This window comes from Stenella coeruleoalba, assembly GCF_951394435.1.
Source record: "Stenella coeruleoalba genome assembly, chromosome: 18".
NCBI lineage: Eukaryota > Metazoa > Chordata > Mammalia > Artiodactyla > Delphinidae > Stenella > Stenella coeruleoalba.
The window spans coordinates 16,661,520-16,684,339 of record NC_137164.1 but is presented as its reverse complement, the minus strand read 5'-3'; the positions used below and the strand labels follow the sequence as shown (position 1 = coordinate 16,684,339).

General features: G+C 42.0%; 2 protein-coding genes across 10 annotated transcripts in view; one reads left to right on the top strand and one right to left on the bottom strand.

Moving 5' to 3' along the window:
* The window catches only part of RNASEH2B (ribonuclease H2 subunit B), a 798,611-nt gene that overhangs the window by 649,759 nt on the left and 126,032 nt on the right, over positions 1 to 22,820 (top strand). For all 9 annotated transcript variants that reach the window (XM_079902671.1, XM_079902668.1, XM_079902673.1 and 6 more), the window contains 3 exons: positions 949 to 1,012; positions 17,472 to 17,508; positions 21,124 to 21,239. The gene's annotated coding sequence lies outside the window, so the exon portion shown is untranslated. The remainder of the gene's footprint in view (positions 1 to 948; positions 1,013 to 17,471; positions 17,509 to 21,123; positions 21,240 to 22,820) is intronic.
* On the bottom strand, positions 3,739 to 19,367 carry DLEU7 (deleted in lymphocytic leukemia 7; the record flags this gene model as incomplete). Its single annotated transcript, XM_079902676.1, has 2 exons — positions 3,739 to 4,052; positions 18,909 to 19,367. The coding sequence occupies 2 exons, from the start codon at positions 19,365 to 19,367 to the stop codon at positions 3,846 to 3,848; spliced, it is 666 nt and encodes a 221-aa protein (XP_079758802.1). The 3' UTR covers positions 3,739 to 3,845.

Below are 22,820 nucleotides of genomic sequence, written 5' to 3'. Positions count from 1 at the left end.
TCTGGAGTTCAGGGCAAAAGACATATACCTGGGTGTCATTGGTGAATAGCTGGTAATTTAAAAATCACCGTGGAGTAAGTGTAGATAGAGAAGAGGACCTAGACTGAACCCTGAAGCACTCCAAAATTAAGAAGTTAGGGAGATGTGGAGGAACCAGGAAACAGTTCTGTGAAGTGAACTACAAAAAAGGTAAAACCATGAGAGTCTGCTGACCCGGAAATCAGAATAAGAAAGTGATTCATGTAGGGAGTAATCAATTGTGTCAAAAACTGTTGATAGATGAAATAAGATGAGCACTGAGAATTTACCCTTGAATTTATCAGTGGGGCAGTCATTAGGGACCTTAACAAGAGCAATTTTCATGGAGTTGTGGGTACAAAATCCATTTGGTATGAGTTCAAAAGGGAATCAGAAAAAGCAAATTGTAGACAACTAATTTAGACTATTGCAATCAATTTTGCTCTTAAGGTAAGCAGAAAAATAGAGTTGTAGCTGGAGAAATTGTTGTTTAAAGATTGGAGGGTGGGAGGGAGGCTCAAGAGGGAGGGGATATGGGGATTTATGTACACCTGTAGCTGATTCACTTTGTTATACAGCAGAAACTAACAACATTGTAAAGCAATTATACTCCAATAAAGATGTAAAAAAAATCAGTAATATAAAAAAAAATTAAAAAAAAATAAAGATTGGAGATCCTATAACATAATACCATGCTGATGGAAATGCTCCCATTAAGAAGCAAAAACTGGTAATGCAGACAAAGGAATGAATGCAAAAGACAAGTCTTCAAGTAAGTGAAGAGAGGACAGGGTCCAGGGCCTGAGTGGTTGATCAGCTTCAGGTAGGAGCAGGGCAAGTCCTCCTTATAACAAAAGGGTGTCAGGGTATATGGTAGATCTGTTAGTGTGAAGATGAACATGCTTTTCAGGGGGCTTTTTTTTTTTTCAGTGCCATCGGAAGCAAGGTCATCAGCTGAGAATGAGAAAAATGAAGAAGAATCAAGTTTGAGAAGGTATGGAACAAACCCCTCAGAGAGTAATTGTCAAGGACAGCACTGAATTGCCCAGTGAATTTTCTAGGACAGCACTACCCTATAGAAATACAATGCAAGCCAGAAATTAAATTTCAAATTTTCTAGTAGCCACCTTAAAGAGGTAAAACAAAACTGATAAAATTAATTTTAAGAATGTATTTTATGGGCTTCCCTGGTGGCGCAGTGGTTGAGAGTCCGCCTGCCGATGCAGGGGACACGGGTTCGTGCCCTGGTCCAGGAAGATCCCACATGCCGCGGAGCGGCTGGGCCCGTGAGCCATGGCCGCTGAGCGGCTGGGTCCGTGAGCCACAGGCTCTGCGCATCCGGAGCCTGTGCTCCGCAACGGGAGAGGCCACAACAGTGAGAGGCCTGCGAACCGCAAAAAAAAAAAAAAAAGAATGTATTTTATGTAACCAAATATATTCAAAATATTATCATTTCAGCATGTATCTGTATAAAACAATTATTGAGATCTTTTACATTCTTTGTTTTTAATGATAAAAACAATTTTAGTTTTAAAAGCCAACGTGCGTTTTACATTTTCAACACGTCTCAATTCAGACTAACCGTATTCAAGTGCTCAAAGTCACATGTGGCCAGTGGTTGCCATATTGGACAATGCAGTCCTAGGAAATGAAGTAGCACTAATGGAGGACATGAGGGTCCCTTGAGATTGCAAGCCATGAATTGAAGTGAGTTGGCATAGCCGTGTGTTGTTCTTAAGCCATATTGAGAACTCACGAGCAGACATGGGAGTAGGAGGAGAGTTGGTCTTGACCAAGAATGGAGTTTTGCCAGCAGCACTCAACCAAAGGGAAGAAAAGAAGAGAGCAGCATGTACAACCAAATGATTATACAGACTGAGCAAAGAACATAAGACACAGAAGTAAAAATGTGTGTGTGTGTGTGTGTGTGTGTGTGTGAAAAAGTGGTAGGGGCCATGGAAGTTCTAGTAGTCAAAGAACTTTTAGAATTATAGCTGCTATGCAGTATACAAAGATGTCTAGAATAATCCTTGCCCTCAGGCAAGCCAATCTTGATGGCAGGTATAGCAATAGCCATGCTATAAGATGGTGTGTGATAAATGCCTGTGCAGTAGCACAAAGTGTGTTTTTATGTGAGTTCAGAGGAGGAAGAGCCCACATCCTACTGGGATGATCCAGGAGGGCTCATGAAAGAAATGGTGAATAAATCAGGCCTTGAAGGATGAATGGGGTTTCAACTGGTCTGTGGGAAACACACTGCAAAGTGAGGAAAAAGCACAAGTACAGACAGGAAAGCAAAAATCTTCAATATTTCTTGGAATAGGAGTTATAAAAAACCCATAATATTAATATTTATTGATAGGGATATTGATTACAACGGGAAGGCAGCCTATAATAATGCTATGTCTTTAGAGAAGAGTCTTGGAATAATTTCCGTGGGGAAAGACAGCACCATAAAGTACAGTGGTACCCCCAGAATACAGTGTTTCCTAGGAGTGCGAGAACAATGTGCTGAAGATTGTTCCCAAGAAATGAATGCCCTTCCCTACTGGCCCATCCTTTCCCCTATACACACATGCACATGCATAAATACACACCTCTCATCTTTCATGTAAAATTCAGTCTCATAAATTTATTTCTCTTCTACGGAAATGGTCAGTAACATCTAAAAAGAAGCAATATACTTATCTTAAGATTGTGGAAGAAAATATGTGAAACCAACTAGGATTAGAATATGTGAGATTAAAAAGGCTTTGATTATTCTTATCACTTAATTGTTTTAACAGTAGGTATACTCTTACCATACAGACCCAGTTTATAATTCCTTCAGAAAAGAAGCTCCATTATACTCTTTTCTTTCTAAATCTGATGCCATTTCTATTAAAACTTTAAGGGAAAAGCAGCACTTCAATTTACTTTGGTTCTCAACGCGGTCACCATTAAACAACAGGAAATTTGGTTTTTCCTAAGCATGTGTAGAGTTTTGTTGCAAAAAAAGTCACTCTCTCTTTTCCTTACTCTAAATATTTAGGGAAATCTGCCAGTATATCCACTCCGTCCTTTCTTTTCCAAGAATTTCCTACTTCACTGGGAATATTTAGAAAGAGTATGAGAAACTAGATGTTTTCACGTGAGACTTTAATAATACTGTACTTTGTACTTACATATCATATAGCCTTGGTACTTCAGAGCTCATTACCATTAATTTACAAATCAGTAGATGAAAGCACAAGGTTTAGAAGCAGCTCTTCGCTGCCCAACAGCAAGTTATTAATGCCAGTATTGGAACTGATAATTACTGACACATGTGGTATGGTCCTACAACATCCAGAGATCATTCTCATAACACAAAATGAAGTGCTCAGTAAGTAGAACATATCAATTACCAAATATCCCATTTATTCAAAATAATTTGAAAAACCATGGAGCTCTAATCATCCAATAGCCATATTAAACCTCATAGGCCTACATTAATACGAATGTAGATTAAGGTGTCATTCAATTAAAATTAACACTTAATATATATTCATAAATGTATATACACATGTAATCCAGTCAGTTCCACAAAGTGGAATATATTTCAATCAAAAAGTCAGCAAATATGTCAAGACACTTAAAAATGTGAACTACTGCTTTAAAAATTTTTCACGAACATGCGATAATTCCCAAGGGTTACAGATGCCACTGGTCAGACTGCTATATATGCTACCAAGTCTCTCCTTCCTGGGAATAAAAACATCCATTGTCTGCTGATCCACTTAGGAATTTAAGGTAGCCAGTTCTCTTAGCAGTGCTCGCTGTAGTTTTAATTCCAGTGTCTTGAACACTCATATGTCTGGGAGATTCTGTAAGATCTGTCTCAAGGAAGCACAGGCTACCATGTGGGCATCCGAAGGAAGATTAGCAAGAGACTGGATCAGCTTCTTGACTATCATCTTCAAACACTGGTGAGCAGCACTCAAATCTCTGTCAAACTGCTGTCCTTCAATCTGTAGAGCCAAATGACTGCAGATGTTTCTAAACTCAACACTGTCCTGAAATGAAGACCAAACACAAACAAGCAATTAGATAGGTTATGGAAGACAGTTGTTGTGTTTTGTGTACCCAGTTTCCAGTCCAGTCTTCTGATGACAGAACCTCGATTTTTCTCTCAGAGAACTACTCTCCTCCATTCTCAGCCTATGTAGTTTGACCAAAGCTGACTCCACTCCACAGCTCCAGGGACCAGGTCAATCAGAGCACATCATCCCTCAGCCACTTGGACTGGCCAAGGATGGACAGACTACCTAAGGCAGGCCAATAAGCCACAGTCCCAGAATATTTGTTAGACTGGGAAAGAGAAGTTCTGTTCTACTGGAGCTGTTGGAAAACATCTTGCCACCATAAGGAGAGAATTCAAATGAAAGTGAGGCCAACACAGAAAAAAAAGTAGAAACAAGAGATTAAAGGAGACTGATTCCAATTACATTTTCTGAGCATGTCAATCTAGCTGTACTTGAACAATAAATCCCAGGATTTTTTAGCTATCTGAATCAATAAATATTTCTTTTTACTTAAGCCACTTGGAGTTGAGTTTCTCTTATTTGTTCCTAAAAGAGCTTTGACGAATATACAAATAGACTTCCTTCTTATTATTCCATAATCACTGTCTTCAAGATTCCAATACAGGATTTGGTATTTAATGAACATGGTCCCAAGAAATGTCCAGTGCAGATTTAGAAATAGTTCATTGGTAGTTTTAAAGAATGAGCTAATTAAATAGATTTTTTTAATCCTCAAATATTCACATTCTAAAATCCATTACATGTAAATGGTACTCTGAAATTATTCCATATCAGAGATAATGTTGACTATATGTTTTATTTTAAATACAGTTGATTCAGACAACACAAGTTTGAACTGCACAGGTCCACTTCTATGCAGATTTTTTCCAATAAATATGTACTACAGTACTGCACTATCCACAGTTGGTTGAATCCGTGGATTTGGAAGCATGGAGATGGAGGGCCAACTGTAAAATTATATGCAGATTTTTGACTGCTTGGGGGGGTTGGCACCCCTAATCCCCCATCCTTCAAGATTCAAATGTACAAATAACTGACTCCCCCCAGACTTCTGGTTCTGGCACATGGCACATGTAGTTTCCCCGTAATGCCTTGCTACTATATTCTAAATAATACAGAACAAACATCCTTTCTGAGCTTGCAAGAAAGTAATGGAAATCCCCAAGGACCAGGTATAAAAGAAAAGTAGATTGCTTTAGCTGCCTGCCAATACCTATCAAGAAAAGAAAGTTGGTCTCTCTTGAGCTGGGTTTGGTGTGGAAGGTGAAGTTGACCGTATGAATTTGTAACTGTGGACCTATACTACACAGTAGTTCAAGTTTGTAGTTGTCCTCTATACCATATACATGTTCTTGGAACACTCATGCCAAGACATTAATTTAAAAATTGGAACTGGTCTGAGATATCCATGGACACATGGCAAAAGCAAACAAAAGCCTATTCCACAGAAACAGGTTCACAACCCATGCCCCTCAGTAGTAGTCCCATAAATCTCTGTCGAAGACAAACTCAGAATATGAAATTTTCAGTACAATTCACCATGATATAGTAGATGCAATGTAGGGCAGGATTGAACTCCAAGAATTTCATATATAGACTGTAAAATATATTTATAATGATTAAAGATATAAAAGAAGAAATAAAGTGTCCTAAGAAAAAACAGGCTTGAAAAAGAACCCAGTACCACTGCTAGAAATGACAACTATCATGACACATTAAAAACTCAATGTTAAACACCTGAATAAATACACACGAAGTGAAGATTAGTAAACTGGATGGTAAATTTGAGAAAATTACCCAGAATGCAAAATAAAGTCATGGGAAATATGAATGAGAAGTTACGTGACATGGATTGCCAGAATGACAAGGTACAACAGATACATTTCCAGGAGAGACAAGAAAAAGAATGGGGGAGAAGCAGTAGTCAAAGAGAATACTGGATAAAAATTATCCCAGATTGATTCAGATGATCCCAAATTGATCCTTAGATTCAGGAAACAAAACAAGCTTTGAGCAGAAAAAGTTAAACGAAATCCAAATCTAAACTCATTAAGGTAAAACTGCTCTTAAAAGCAACCAGAAAAGAAAAAGACGAGTTCAGTCTGGATGACCAGACAGCCAACTTCTAAGCAGTAACAATTGAAGATAGAATAGAATAATATCCTCAAATAACTGTCAACCAAGATTTTTTTTTTTTAGTCCCACTAAACTACCATTTAAACATCAGGGCCAAGTAAATATACTTTTATTTAAAAGCACAAAAGGACTTACCACAAATAGACTCTCACTATCAGATCTTCTTAAAGATATAATTCATAAAGAGGAGATTCAACTCAGAAAGAAAGGATGTAAGAAGCAACAGTGAACAAAGAAACTTAAAAACACAGTGTAAATCTGAAGATTTGATTAATCAAAACAAAAATTATAACAACTAACTTGGAGTTTAAAAAAGCAAGATGGTAGGGCTTCCCTGGTGGCGCAGTGGTTGAGAGTCCGCCTGCCGATGCAGGGGACACGGGTTCGTGCCCCGGTCCGGGAAGTTCCCACATGCCGCGGAGTGGCTGGGCCCGTGAGCCATGGCCGCTGAGCCTGCGCGTCCGGAGCCTGTGCTCCGCAACGGGAGAGGCCACAACAGTGAGAGGCCCGTGTACCGCAAAAAAAAAAAAAAAAAAGCAAGATGGTTCTAAAATGCCGAGTAGCAAAACTGATAAATTTCAGGCTTGTTAAGTATACATGTGAGAAATGTAAGGATCATCGTTAAAAGTAGAGGAATAGGAGGCCCGGGAGGCGGCACCGAGCAGGATGTAGCACAAGTGCTCGGCTGCACCTTCCCGGACCTAGCAAAGCTCTGCAGGCTTTGATGCCCCTTTCCTGCAACCCTCGGGAGACCGCGCTTGCTGCAGCGGACCGCGAGAATATCCGAAGGTGACAGCGTGGGAGATTCTATCCATGGGAAACCTTCCTTGATGTACAGATTTGGAAAAAAAAAAAGGTATAGAAATAATAAAATTTCAAAATCAGAGGGAAAAGGTATATCAAAACCTTTTTGATTCTACTGATAGAAGGTAAAAATGGAGAAATAAAAATACAAACATAAAGCAGGTGAATAGAAAGCACCAAATAAATCACCTTGTGAAATGCAGTGGTTGCCAGGTTGGATTTTCAAAATCTATCTATACGCTGCTTACGAGCAACACGTTTAAAACTAAAAACACCTAAAGATTGAAAGTAAATGTAAATATACTAAATATACATCAAGCAAAGAGAAGTCAAAATAAATCCAGAAAAATCATTATTAGGGATAAAATAAACTGCATTTAATAAAAGGAACTATTATTCCCCAAGAAGATATGACAGTTTTGTACTTGTGTGTGTCTAATATGATAATCTCAATTTACATTCAATCCCCAGACATAAAGACTGATTTTAACGCATCTTTCTCAGAAACTGATCAAACAACAGGACATTCAGCCTAGAGAGAAAGGATTGAAAATCTTTTCTAATCATAAGCTTGGTCTAATGGAGATAAGCAAATATACATTATTCTCAAACATCTATGTATTACTTATGAAGGATGACTTTATGATAATGCCACAAGTCTCAACTAATATCAAAGTGTATATCACTCAAATCACAAAGCAAATAAATGAGAAATCAGTAATGTATATAACCTTCCCAAAACATGTATGACTTAATCCACTTCTAAATAATTCATAAGTCAGTGGAAAAAATAATTGAAATTTTAAAATGCTCTATACTGAACAATTATGGAACTACTATATCACAATTTGTGGGCTGTAGCTCCCGTGAGAAAAGCACAGACTTAAATTCTTATATAAGTAAAGAAAAACCACTTAAACACTGAAAACCCCTGAGCTAAAAATTCAACTCAAAAACTTAAGAAAAATAGATAATCCAAAAAAAAAGAAGAACTAAAAGTTGAACCAAAGTTTGATGAGGAACTAGTTTTCTTCCTAATTCTGTGTAGAAAGAGAAGCTATTCTTTTCCCTAATAAAAACTCTCTCACTTGGGTAAGAAGAAGGACCTGGGTTTCTGGCAAAATGTTAATTAGAAAACATCCTCCAAGAAACAAAACAGACATCCATTCATTCAATTCAGCAAAACAACAGCAGCAGGACTCCGTGTGGGCTAACACAGCACAGTCCCCTATTCGAGTATTCACAGGCTACCACCCTTCCTGCTTTTTTTCTCTTTAAAGCATTCTTGCTTCCCTGCCCTTGAGTATTACTCATGTCTGTTCAGAAGGTATCAAGGGGCTACTTAGATAATCTGTCCCACAGTTTATGGGGTCACCTATATTGCTGCAGCACATTGCTTGGGAATGAGAAAGTAGGGGGAAAAAATGACTCTGGACTACTTTCCCAAGATCCACATCAAGGGAAATTGTCCACTTGCTTTATAGAAGTAATCCAACTCTAAGTACAAAGTGGAAGGATCAAAGACAACATGCAAAAGGAAATTTAAAATAGAAGGAACCACTGAAATGTGTGCTGACGTGTGCCTATTAGCCAGTCTGCAAAGGCATTCATCACCCAAAGAAGATTAAAATGCCTTTAAAAATATATTTGTGGGCCTAAAATCTGAAGTCAATTTCACATTTACTGTAAAGAAGCAAAGAAGGCATCTTTGGGGGAAATTATACATACAATAAAATTCCACTGCTGGGCTGTACTGGTCCCTGAGGCCCTGGGTAAACTTCAGATCTCTGGCGAGCTTTGCAAAGTCTCTTTATTTTACTATTTTAGTACAGTATTTCCATTTAATCCTTTCTCAAATATATTAACAGTCAAAGAAAACAAATTAATAGGAATAGGCTTTCCATGGGACTCTTAAGCCAAGGAAGGGAAAAATAAAACAGGTGGTCACTTCTCTTCCTTTCTGGAAGGTCTGAAAGCCAACTATGGATCCAGTAATCATGGCTTCCAACCCAGCTTCTACTGCAGAAGGTAGGAGCCACCAGTGACAGCCTTAAGGCAACAGCATATTAAATGGCTCATGGACTTTCGGTGGAAACTCACATGATCAATATTGGTGATGATTTCACTTATGGTGCTTTCCACTCAATGACAGAGTATATCCTCCCAGCAGCTTTTATTTAGCAAGTCCCAGATGCTTCCAAAAATGATGTAATATCTTACACTGTGCCTTGAGCGCTTTGCCAGAATTAGAACATGATGGTGGCTGAGCAATCTAAAAGCAGGTTTTGGAACTTCTAAAGTCTTGTGTAATCTCAGATTTTTGGACACGAAATGTATTGATTGCTACAGGGGTCCAAATCGATGGCCAGCATTTACATTTTAAAGTGAGTTGAGGGACTTCCCTGGCGCTCCAGTGGTTAAGACTTCGCCTTCCAATGCAGGGGGTACGTTACAGGTTCCATCCCTGGTTGGGGAGCTAAGATCCCACATGCCTCATGGCCAAAAAACCAAAATATAAAAAAAAAGAAGCAATATTATAACAAATTCAATACAGACTTTTAAAAATAAATAAATAAAGTGTGTTGAGATAATGTCTCATGACTCAACTAATCTACTGGGGTAATGGCCTCGGCCTATTTGCCTCAGTTAATAAATCAGTTAAATTGATTTCAAACATGTATCTACTCTCCACTACATGACTTATTACTACACTAGATAAAAGACAATAAGACATGGTACCTGATCTCTAAAGAACTTATAATTTAGTAGGAGAAATGAGACACATACAGCATATCTCCAAATGTCCAGTGAAATGTGATGAGGGCTATGGAAAAAACACAAAAGCCCAATCCTATGGAAGAACAGACATTTATAGACTCACAATCTAAGCATTGCACAGAGTTCAAACAGAGCTCCTTCTGTGGATGAATCCTTTCAATAGCATACCTGATGTGCACTTGTCCAGAATTTGCTTGGCTACACTGGAGAAACTCATGTGCTTAGGAAGCAACCCATTAGAAGAGATGGCTCTAGCTTTTAGAACATTTCTTCCTAATTTTTAGCTGAAATCTGCCCTGTGGTAGGCAGAATTGTGGTCTCTTCCCAGACCTGTAAGTATGTTACATTACATGGCAAAAGGGACTTTATAGATGTCAGTTAGGAAGTGCAGCACTCCAGGCAGCTTCAAAGGCCCCTGGGAATGAAAGCTCAATCCTCCATAAGCACCGGAATAGCTATTAGAGCCCTGGTTCTATCCTTTAGGTAAGCCATCCGTGGACAAGTCATTTTATCTATGGAATATTCAGTTTTCTCATCTGTAAAATGGGAAAAATAATAGCTACCATGAGAAGTCCAATTAGCTCATGAATATGAAAGCTCTTTGTATTTATAAAGCATGCCGTCAATCTAAAGTTATGAATAAAGTACTCCACTAAATGGGAGGTCAGTAAGAAGAGGAGAGGAAGGAAGTGTAGAAGACAAAAGAAAAATATTCTCTACAGAAACTTGGAATCTGATTGGTGAGATAAAACCTATTAAAACCCTTCAGTGGAGATGTGACACAGAATAAGATTAAGGCTCAGAAAGAGTAGCCAAGTTCACCTCAGATGCAACAGAATGTCTACCATCAAAAAAACTGAAAATAACAAGTGTGGGTGAGGATGTGGAGAAATTGGAACCCTTGTGCACTGCTGCTGGCAATGTAAAAATGCTGCAGACACTTTGGAAAACGGTATGGAGTTTCCTCAAAAAAATTAAAACTAGAATTGCCATAGGATCCAACACTTCCACTTCTGGGTACATATCCAAAAAAATTGAAAGCAGGATCTCAAAATGTTATTTGCACACCCATGTTCATAGCAGCATTATTCACAACAGCCAAGAGGTGGAAGCAGCTCAAGTATCCATGGACACATGAACAGATCAACAAAATGTGGTCTATGTATGCCATGGAATACTATTGAGCCTTAAAAAGAAAGAAAATTCTAACACATGCTACAACATGGATGAACCTTGAGGGCATCATGCTGAATGAAATAGGCCTGTCACAAAAGGACAAATACTGTATGATTCCTCTTATATGTGGTACCTAGAGTAGTCAAACTCATAGAAATTAAAAGTAGAATGGTGGTTTCCAGGGGCTGGAGGGAGGGGGCACATGGGGACTTCTTGTTTAATGGGTATAGGGTTTCCAGATTTGCAAGATGAAAATGTCATGGAGATTGTTTGCACAAAAATGTGAAGTACTTAACACTACCCTTAAAATGGTAAATTTTGTTTTGTATTTTTCAATACAATTTTTTTAAAAAAGTGGTTGAGACCATCAGATTATTGCCAGCCTTTGTAGAAGGGAATGGAAATTTGGATGAGGCATCAGCAAAGTGGCAGGTGAGAAGGACTGTATAGACACTATAATAAGAGAGGTGGTGTTGGAGAAAGCAGTATTTAACTCATAGGGAAAAGAGATGGCCCCACAATGAGAATGAATGATACCAGCAAAGGCTTGGAGCCAAGCAGGGGCTAGGACTGGCAGGAGTCCAGTCTGAGAAAAACAGAGCTTTGTGTTGCCTGTCAGGATAAGCTAGTGCAGACAGCCTTGAATGTCAAGTCCCTGAACTTCTGAGCGTGGGAGGAACATGGCAAACCAGTGTTTGAAGAACACTGGTCAGGCCTATGAGCCTGAGCACCTTACCTACTAGGCACCAGGCTCCAAGCAAGGCTCCTAATATACCTTATTTCACTTAGTCCTCACAACCGTCCATGAATGAGAGATGAAAAGAAATGCTGCTTGGAGAGATTAAATGACATCCCTAAATCGCACAGCAAGTAAGTGGCAGAGCTGGAATTAACCTCTCTCTCAAAACTCAAGTATTCATCAGAGACACCCCAAATCAGAAACTGGGCCAGATGCCAGGATGACAGAGAGAGCAGAGCTCGCCATCCAGTGCTGGGGACAGACTAATGAATGAGAAGTACAGAGCTGCAGATGCCACCATGGGGTGAACAGGGACACCATGGAAGCAAGCTGGGAGGCACCCAACTAGCTTTGAGTGAGAAACAAAAATGTCTGTATGTGAATTGTTTCATGTTTGTTTTCTGGCTATATTCATGCTATTTTTCTTAAGGTTAACTAAGTGTTACAAAGCTCAAATTTGCAACGGTCATATCCAAACTGAAGATTGTCCCATTGGTCCAGCCCTCTTCCCTGCAACATAGTTGAGAGGGTGTGGTTATCTGGAAGGGATTCAAGGCATGGAACCTTCCACGCCCCATGTAAAGCCAACTCCTAGCTAATTAGAGACCTCCTAGTTGGAGCTCTCCCTTCCTCCGGTCTGTTCTCTCCTACCCAGTGTAAGGGAGGTCTCTTAGAAAATCCACCCCACTTGTACTTTTCTGCATGACGCATTGTATTTATTAGGAATGTGCACTTCTGAAATCTTTGAGCAACTGAAAATGCACCTGCAAAGTCCAAAAAGGGAAGAAAAGTTAAGCCCATTTTTAGCTTCTTATTGAAAATAAACACTCCCATCAAAACCAAAGCCTTAAAAACAAAAACAATCTAGCATTAGGAGTCAGTTTCAAAGCTTGTTTTCTGAAACCAACACCAATAGGTAATAAAGTCAAAAATATAATATGACTTTATAGGCTCTATAATGCAGGTAATTTTAAACAATACACAAAGAAGGTTTTTGGGTTTTTTCTATCACATCATCTTCAAAATCACTTCTAGATCTACAGGAACTATAAATCAATTCATATTCCCTTCACCCCTGGCTTTAAAATAAGTTGGTTCTTTACAAAACAGTCATTTCTTGAGCTATATTCTCTTATAATGGCCTCCACAAACGTGTTTTTTCTCACATTTTTCCCTCTCACTCTCCCTGAATGCCTAACGTACTCTACAGAGGGTATTAATGGAAGAAAGAGCTTTCCTCCAGCTTTCTGTGATGAGGTCTGACCTTAATGAACTTCGGCCTGGACAGCAAACCACTCCCCACTAAAGTTTCCCAGGGCTGGGAACTACGAGGGAGCACAAATCTCTTCCCTACACCCAACACAACCCTCCATGCTAGATGTGCACATAAAATGGGAGTGTCGCTCCTCTATTTTAGAGCGGCGTTATGAAAACCATACTATCAGGAACAGTACACTACAAATTGCCCCAACTACATTTTGTTCATTGACATCTGGCTTCGAACAACAAAGTCGCAGGGCCCAGGTCCATCACCAATTGCCTAAACTCTAGGTCAATCTCAAATAGATATGCAACTTCGTATTAATAACGCACCCAGTGAAGAACCGCAGTATCTGCCAGTCACCACAAAAAGTCTATCGCCCACAGGAAATTAAACATTTTTACTCGTGGTGTACCCAGTGTAAACGCTCACAAGTAACTAAGGTTCCTTATGCATTTGCTTTGGGTACAGTACCATTTTCATCAGAAAAGTCTAATGAAAAGCACTTTGTGATGGATACAAGCACTTGATTCAGGTATGCTCACAAGGCAAACCCCAAAATTGTAAAATAAAGCAAGGCAGCATTTCCACAAGACATTAAACATAAGTAGGTTTGTTTTAGGGCCTTCCTGCAATATCTCTCCCTAAATGTTCATTTCAGAAAGCTTTTATGTCCTGATTTTCATATCATTCACTTTATAAGGAATAACAAAGCTATAACTAAGCTACTTCTAGAGCTGTCACTTGGCCTTTTCCTGACATAAAAGCACAGTTTTGTCCCAGACAAAGAGCAATCCCCTGGCTAAGGCTACTAATAATATAACCATGAGAATTTATTTCTTCAATCGAATATTAGCAATTTTTAAAGACACAATTCCCAAATTTGCAGAAACTGGCTTCACTAACCAATGTTAATGGGGAAGAAAAGCACTCATCATCAGTGTCTGCCTCTGAGTAACTCAATATCCACACTTGCAGTTTGCAAAAAGCCTTAGCAATGACTGTGAAGCCAAAGCCAACAGTTTTACAACCACTGCTCTTGCTCTGTGGAATGAGAAAACCAGCATGGACCACTGAACGTGAGAGAATTATTGGTACCAGAATTAGTTAATTGCAACGGGTGAGCTCACAGGCAAGTTTTATCTGCAATGGCAGGAAAGTTCTTCTGCCTCTAAAAGCTGGCATCAGCCATTGTTTCCATGAAACTTGCTTCAGAACAGAACTCTTGGAAACCGTAAATGTTTTTAACTATCAAAGGAAGACAGACAAAACTCAACCAGAGTGACTTCATGATTGGCTTAGTTAATGATCTCTTTGGGTTGGTCATTTTTAGTAGTTTTTAAAATCCTAGACTCTCTTCCTTCTGGTGCTCCACACATTTCTGTGCTCCCTTTGGGTGGCAAGTATTATAGCATCTTTGCCAGTATTGCTAGTTTGATAAAGATTTCCTACGTTTACCTGGGGCTTTTTGTCACTATGTAAGGTGATCATCATTAGAGGAGACACAAATCACCCAGTGTTAGGGACTGAATTGTGTTCCACCAAAATTCAGGTGTTGAAAACCTGACTTGCAGTGTGACTGTATTTGGAGATAGGATCTTTAGGGAGGTAATTAAAGTTAAGTTACATCATAAGGATGGGGCCCTAATCCAATAGGATTGGTGTCCTACAAGAAGAGGAAGAGACATCCAAGATCTCTCTTTCTCTCTGGCACAGAGGAAAGGCCATGTGAGGGCACAGTGAGAAGGTGACAGTCCACAAGCCAGGAAGAGAGCCCTTCCCAGAAACCAAATTTGCTCTTGAACTTCCCAGCCTTCACAACAGTGAGAAAATAAATGTCTGTGGTTTAAGCCACCCAAGTCTGTGGCATTTTGTTATGGCAGCCCAAGCTGACTATGATACTCAGTGTGCAGAATGACTATTGCAGCTGAAGTGGTGTGCAGTGCATGGCATGTATGACCGTGCCCTGACAACTGTGCACTCTCATGTACTTTATTTTCAGTGTAATGTTCATAACACCCCTATGAGCTAGCACTGTGATTGGTAGAAAGAGTCAGACAAAACCATGTTTGAATCGTGGGCCACTACTTCTTAGCTGCAGACTCTTCAGCAGTTCTAAATTCCTCTGAGCCTCAGTTTCCTCCCGTAATAAATTTTTATCAAGCTGGTTAACTCCATCCTTTCCACCAAATTTCACAAGACTCAGTTTTGTTAAGCATTTTTAACCACCATGAAAAGACTCATTTCATGTTTGTTTGTTTGTTTTTGCATGAGTTCGATAATCTCTAAATGCTCAAAAGGAATATCAAGCGTTGGCTTCTTTAAGAAAATAGTAAACTACTATAAAGATATGCATTATTATTATGGTGAGGGTTTCTCTGCCTTCAGGCCTGAAAATTTCACTCCCTTAATTCTGGTGGTTTGATCAGTGAGTCACTCAATGGTCACATCTCTAAGTCAGTCATCAGCCATGGGCTAAAGCTAACCTCTGGAAAGTGGAGGCTTCCTGGAAGTCTCTTTGGGTCATCCTAACTCTGTTTTTGTCAACAGTCTCAAAAGTAAATACAGAGTTCAGGAGTCAGATCCATCAATATCAAGAATGAAATATAATAATAGTCAATAAGACTATTGAAGAAGATTGAGGCATCAATCAATAATAATAATAATTAATAATAATAATAAAGTTCAAAGGTATTGCAATTTACCGTGAGCAGCCAGTAGCTAAGACTTTCTATGCATTATCTCAATAACGTTAAATACCACTGTTCCCACTTTACAGGTGAGGAGACAGAAGCACAGGAAGGCTAAATAACTTGCCCAAGAGTCTGCAGCAGGAAGTGGCAGAGTAGGTTTGAAATGCTTCATGGGACCTGATCGCTGTCCTGTGCTGTGCTGTTCAAGTGAGTCTTCCTCCTCTCTGGCAAGGAATGCCATGGAAGGCATTCCTGACGTTAGGGAAATTTCCACACACTTCCAAGTGACATGCAAGCATTATTTCCTTTAGCAAAATCCTCCTGAAACCATTCTCATGTATAAAATCAATCTGCATGTTCTTAATTTAAAAATATAGAGAAAACTCGTCCAAATCATTTGAATTAACACCAGTAATGATGATGCCAAGTCTGTATAACCAGCCCCCCTGGAGAGACAGACTGCTGTGTCCTTGAGTCTAAGTGCTTTGTAAGCATTACCTTCCAAACCTAATGGAGATACTGCCTTTTCTCCAAACAGCAAACCAAGCAAAATTTCAAGATGCTGGCCAGGAGGCAAATCATCCAGAGAAACCTCTCCCTGCTTCTCTCCCTTCTGAAAGCACTGGCTGTTCTCAGGAGCCCTGAAACTCATTACTCCCCTGTAGGTGAATAGCAGACTCCAATAGCAAGAATGTTGAGATCCCTGTTCTTTTTTTGTTGTCGTTGTTGTTGTCTATATTCTTTTTTTTTTTTTTTTTGGTGGGGGGGAGTATAATTGCTTTACAATGTTGTGTTAGTTTCTGCTGTACAATGAAGTGAAACAGCCCTCCCTCTTGGACCTCCCTCCCCCTCCATCCCACCCACCTAGGTCATCACAGAGCACCGAGCTGAGCTCCCTGTGGAGATCCCTGTTCTTAATGGGGACTCTGGGTGCCTCTAGAAACACTGGTAGCAATACATCCAGACATCTGCACGTTTGCTCATGATGGAGAAGAAGGGGACCAAGACTCAAGGGGCTGGGTAGGTGAAGGAAGATTTGAGCAGATCTATGGATTAAGAGGAATTGGCAGAGTAGAAGCCCTAGAAAATACAAAGAGAGAGGAAGGAACTGAGAGAAAAAGTCCAGGGGCAGATGAAAGATTTGCTCCAGCACTTAAGAGAAAGAAGTTATTTGGGAGGCGGAGGGGGTGGGAGCCAAACAGTATTTCTTTATTAGAGACAAGAAAGAAGATGATTGGAAATGAGATTTTTTTAGGTAGGATGGAAGATATTTGTGTCAGATGGCCTCAATTTTCTCAGTAAAGGAGTGAGAGGGTTGAGGTACGGATGAAGAAAGTTTGAGGAGAGTAGAAAATGTTTAGGACAAAAAGTCAAGTAGTAGAGAGGGTTAAAAGGGTTACCAAGTAGAAGTGGCAGCTGCATTAACCTCAAGCGGCATGATTTATAGTCCAGAGCAGAGGGCGCCATTGCTCCTAAACTGGGTCAGGCCCTCTGACAATGGTCTTCCGACCTGACCTTGCCTCTGTGATTCATCAGGGTCCTTCCTTCAGTCATATCAATGGCTGCCTTTTGCCTGCAAGACAGTCCAGGTCCTCAGCATGACCCACACGCCTTTTCCCACCTGACCCCACCTAACTCTCCAGCATCCTTTTTTTTTGCCTTCTGCCATACTGAACTAATTTTAGTTCCCCCAAAGCCCTAGGCCCTTTCATTACTTCTTGGCCTTGGATCCCACAGCTCCTCTGAAATGCTTTTTCCCTTTAATGCCTGGAGAGTAAACATTCTTTTTTTTTTTTTTAAAGGTTACCTCCTCCAAGATGCCTTCCAGGATCACCCAAGGTAAAACTGATCACTCAGTCTCTCCTTTTGCCAACCTACCTGTGCCTTGTATACGTTCCTAGTATCACAGCACACTTCATGTGTATCACAGTTTAATTGGCAGGATTTTAAAAAATTTCTTGGCGATACAAAAAAAGGTACCTCTTACAGTCAAGAGCACTGGTGAAATGCAGCTTCATTTTTTAAACTTTTCAGAATTAAGCAGTGCTTCACATCTGGAGGCGACCTTATCTCCCCTCCCACCACACACATTAGCAGTATTTGGTTCTGTCAGTTGGGGGGGAGGATATGCTGCTGGCATCTACTGGGTAGAGGCCAGGGATGCTACTAAACATCCTACAGTACATAGGACAACCCCAGAGCAATCATCCAGACAAAAATGTCAGTAGTGTGGAGGTGGAGAAACCCTAGTTCAGAGTAACAATATTTATTCAGGTGAATGCTATGCTTTATTTTTTTTTATTTTAAATCAATCTTTTACAGTATATAGTGCGACCTAATATATATCAATGTTTCCCAAACTTTGGCTTGTAGAGCAAGAATAGCAAGTCTTGAGAAATGCTCTTTCTTCATTACCCCTCCCCCATTTCCTTCCACTAGACTCCCCAGGGAATGAATGAAGCAATGTTCCAGATCAAAATTGAAAGGCCAGAAGGTCTCAGAGAGATTTGTGACCTTAAGCCAATTAGGTTAATGGCAAGGCCAAGACTGGATTCCAGAACCCCAGATTTCCACCAACCCACTCAGCCTGGGAGGCAGCTGCTCTGTTCCCTGGCTAAATCGGCCAACACCGTTTGGTACCTTAAGAGGAGACTGTGCCCTACAAAGATGGGCTGCGTGGCTTAGCAGGAGTTTAACATGAGTGTTCCTGCTTCAACACCCGGGACCCAGCCCGCTCTCACGCTACTTTAGGAGAATTTAGGTTGACTCTGTGAGGCCCCCGAGCTCTGTGCGGAATTGGATTTACGCAAAAACAACTGCGATTCATAAGTGCGAAGGAACTTCAAATAAATGTAGGTGATTTCGTCATACAAAAGGCAGAGGGAACTTAATACGTATATTTAAGGCTCTGGAGAAACGGCTTTTAATTTGAAAGGGGTGGGAGGAGCTGTCCTCCGTCCCTAGAAGCTTCACATGTGGAAAGGGCCAGAGAAAGGTTTTGGCAAAGCCCTTCTGCATCTCCGTTCTGCAGTCAGGTGTGCCCCAGGTGGGCCCTGAGTTCCCTGTCCCAAGTACCTAATCCCCGGAATGTCACCTCCCTCATTCCCACTCCGAGGTGCTGAATCTCTGGGGGAAGCTCGACTTTGGATCCTGCGACTCAGCCTCGTCTGCATCCCGGTCCGCTGCCCTGCCCCAGGGGGAACCTAAGCAGGGGGATGGATGCTGGAGGCCAGACTCACCTTCAGGTGGATGGGGATGGACCGCTCCTGCTGGAGGGGGCCCAGCAGCGTCTGCTCCACGCTGACCAGCTCCGAGGTCGAGTCCACCACGCGGGCCAGCGCGCTGCGCATCGCCATCTGGGCCAGGGTGCAGGGCCCGCGACCCCGGGGTAAGGGCAGCAGTTCCGCGCCCCCCTCGGCGCCTCGCACCACTTCCACCTCGGGGGAGCTCGCCCGCGCCCCGGACCCCACGTTCCTGGCCCCCTTGCCCCCGCCTTCCTCCCCACGCCCCTGCCCGGCACGGGCCAGCCGTGGGTCTGAGCGACGCTCTGGGGCGGCGGACACGTGGTCCAGGTCGCGTGGGCTCCCGGGGGCGCCCGGACCATCCCCCCAGCCCCACTCCTGCTGCAGAAGCTGCAGGGTGTGCAGAGCCACCATTTGGTGGCTGATGGAGGCCACTAAGGGCGCGGGGCTAGCCATCGCCTCCGCCCGCGGCTCGGCGCGCTCGGCCGGCAGGTGAAGCAGCGAGCGAAGGAGGCGGGGCGTTTGGGGTCGCCAGGGTCACTCTTCCTAAGCCGCAGCTCCTCCGCCTCCTTGCCTCTCTGCGCGTGGGGCCGGTCCCGCCCCCCGCCAGCTGTCAGTGACCTACGCTGGCCACTGCGCTCGCTTCAAGTCCGAATAGGCTTGTTCGGAAGCAAGGCTGCCTGAAGTGCTGCTTCCCTTACACCTGAAAATCAGCCAAATGCTGAGCGCTGGTTCCTCCTCCTCTCCAGGGCTTACGCTGGCATGGCCGCTCTGCGTGGATGCATCTATCCGCAGGGATACCCCGCCCCCATCTCCTCTGGAGGATGCCTACCGGTGACCGTTCACGCCTTGGGGACTGGGGATGGGAGTGCACGGGTCAAAGACCCACCGGGAATCGGAAAGTGTGAGTGCCAGAGAAAAGCTCACAAAACGAAAACTGTGCTTGATCGTCCTCCCTCCGTTTTCCAACCGTAGGGGAATTTTCAGGAGCTTCGTGGAGTAGCCTTCAAGGCTCCTGTCCCCCATACAAAAGAAGGGGACTTGGGTATCTTCACTGCTTTGCTCCAAGCCACATGTGCTGAGAAGGCCCGACTGTCGAAGCTGAAGTTGCATCAGGGCCCAGCTCTGCCTGTTCCTGAAGCAACTTGCGAAGCAAGGGCTTGGCACTGTCCGGATGAGGAGGCTAAATGAGTTTTTTTGTGAAACTCCCGAAGGACTTAGGCAGCAGAGTTTGAAGCTAAATCCTTTTACGAGCCATGAACCCAGGGACAGCTGTACAAATAGTTGCTGCTTTTAATTAAACCTCACTTCGCTACTTCCTTGACTTAGGAAAAAAGACTGGCAAATTTATGCTTTGATAGATTGGAAACTATTGGTGTGCGATTACACTTAAAAAAAAAAAAAAAGACATTTGAGGGGAATGGTATGGAGGACTGTCTCAGAGCAGCATGGTTTTTCCACTTTTTTCCTGCATGGGAAACCATGTAGATAACCCCACACGAAGTAAAGCAGAGGACAAGGGTGCAGGCCCACGGCAGACAAGTAGACCCTAGCAGACCCAGAGGATGGGATTTCATTCTTCTTTTAGAAGGGAGAGTCCACCTTTGGTGCTGTGGAATAAGATCTGGGGAGGCCCTTGCATGGGAAAGCTACTCCAGTGAGTCCATTAGTCGAGAAGTGCAGTCATCAGAGATACGGGGAGGGATTTGGGGTCCTTTAAGGTTTCTTTAACTCTGGGATAGTATGACCCAATATAATCCTCCCAACTCTCCAGTGAAGGTTCCTTCTAATTCTCAGTGTTTTCTTCGCCTATGAAAACAAATCTGGATGCCAAGGTAAAGAAAACCTTTCTTAAACAAAAACAAGTATGTTCACACTAATTATAACTAAGTAAAAATGCATGTCTGTGCATTGACAGAGAGGAAATTACTTTGGAGGGAAGTAAATAGTTTAATATTGATTAGATTCTCTTGATCAAGTTACTTAAGTTCATAATGAAAAAGAGAAATTCTTTTTTATGTGTATGTGTTTTTTTAATCCTCATTGAAATACATTAGGTTCAGCAGAGACTAACTGTGAATAACAAAAACGAACCCCTAATTTCACAAAGCACGTCAGATCTCCAGGGGTGCTCCTCTTTCCAGATACGCAGGAAATCCTAGTAGGCCAACTCTTCCACTATCAAATGACTGACTCAAAAGCTTCTTGACAGATGGAATTCCAGCCAACTGCAGAATTGAAATCACTAGACACAGGCTGACCTGAGGCCCCACTATTCTACATACCAGGCTGACTCTGAGAGCCATGAGACCAACTGAACTGCAGGAGGTAAGAGAGAGGGGGCCAGAAAACCATAGAGCCTACGGGATGGTACATGAGGCTTCAATAGCTGCCTGGGTTTTCTGGTATCCTTTAGAGAGCACTAGATTATCCAGCAACTCAAGGCTTTGTCTGTCTTGGCCATGAGCCACCTTTTCCTTTGCCATGACCTGAAATGGCTGATGTGCCAAAGCTGGATATATGAGGTCCTAACTGAGGAAAAGTATACATAGACTATTGAGATGAGTCAACAGCATAGCAGATCTGCCTTTGATCTAAAACAGCTCCAAAGTTATATACGCTGCGCTACCAGACCAGGTAACAAATTATACACTCCCTACTCACTATACTGACAAGTTGAGGCCACTGGATAATAAAAGGCACATTCAAAGGATGAAGTACTGGACACCAATATTTTTGCTTCACAGTATCTATTTCACTATTTTTTTTTAATTTAATTTAATTTTTTTTTGTGGTACGCGGGTCTCTCACTGTTGTGGCCTCTCCCGTCACGGAGCACAGGCTCTGGACGCGCAGGCTCAGCAGCCATGGCTCACGGGCTCAGCCGCTCCGCGGCATGTGGGATCTTCCCGGACCAGGGCACGAACCCGTGTCCTCTGCATCTGCAGGCGGACTCTCAACCACTGCACCACCAGGGAAGCCCCTATTTCACTATTTTATGTAAACCATACCCTAATTTCCCAGTAGCTTTCCTCCTCCTCTACACTCAGTCTGTGTCATCAGGTAGGATGAACCCATCCCATGGCAGAAGTGGACTGGAGCATCTAGGCTGAGGCCAGTCACACATCAGTACAAGTTCCCATTGTGAATGGTCAGGAATAGGCACATGACCCAACTACAGCCAATGACAATCACATTTAGGATGCTTTCAGCTGAATGTACTGTATAAGAGAAAATAATGGAACTAGAAGAAGGTGTAGGCCAAAAGATGAAACGGCAAAAAAGATGAATTCCCCTTTAACAAGAAAGCTTCACATAAAATAGTTTAATCAATAAGTTATTGTCTCAGATCACAAGTCTTAAGGTAGGATGGCTCCAGGGTTGATTAATCCTCAGGAGTGTCAGATATCCAGGGGTACTCCTCTTTCCAAAAACACTGGAAATCTAGCTTCATGAGGCTAACACTCCTAATATCAGATGGCTGACTGCAATGACCCCTTGTGGATGTGAAACTGAGAAGATGTAAGTTCTGGAGCTTCTGCAGCCATCTTGTGAGTTTGAGGGGAGAGCCTGCCTAGGAATGAGCCAACACTTAAGAGAGAAAAGCCAAGAGATCTAGAGAGAGACCAGTGGTCTTATAACACCATCTGAGCCCCACATTGTGCTGCATAAGAGGAGAGCCCCATCTCTGAGCTTTTCAGTTATACAAACCACTAAAATCTGTTTTGCTTGAATTTACTTTAGGTTGAGTTTACTGCCTCTTGCCACAGAAAGTCACAACTGAAGCAAACTGCTTGACATATGTTACAGGATAGATAAGCTAATGCAGTGACCCTATGATCCAGTGCCCCTCAGGCAAACACTGCTAAAAGGTCCCTCCAACCTTTCCAGCAAGGCTTATGTCATTTA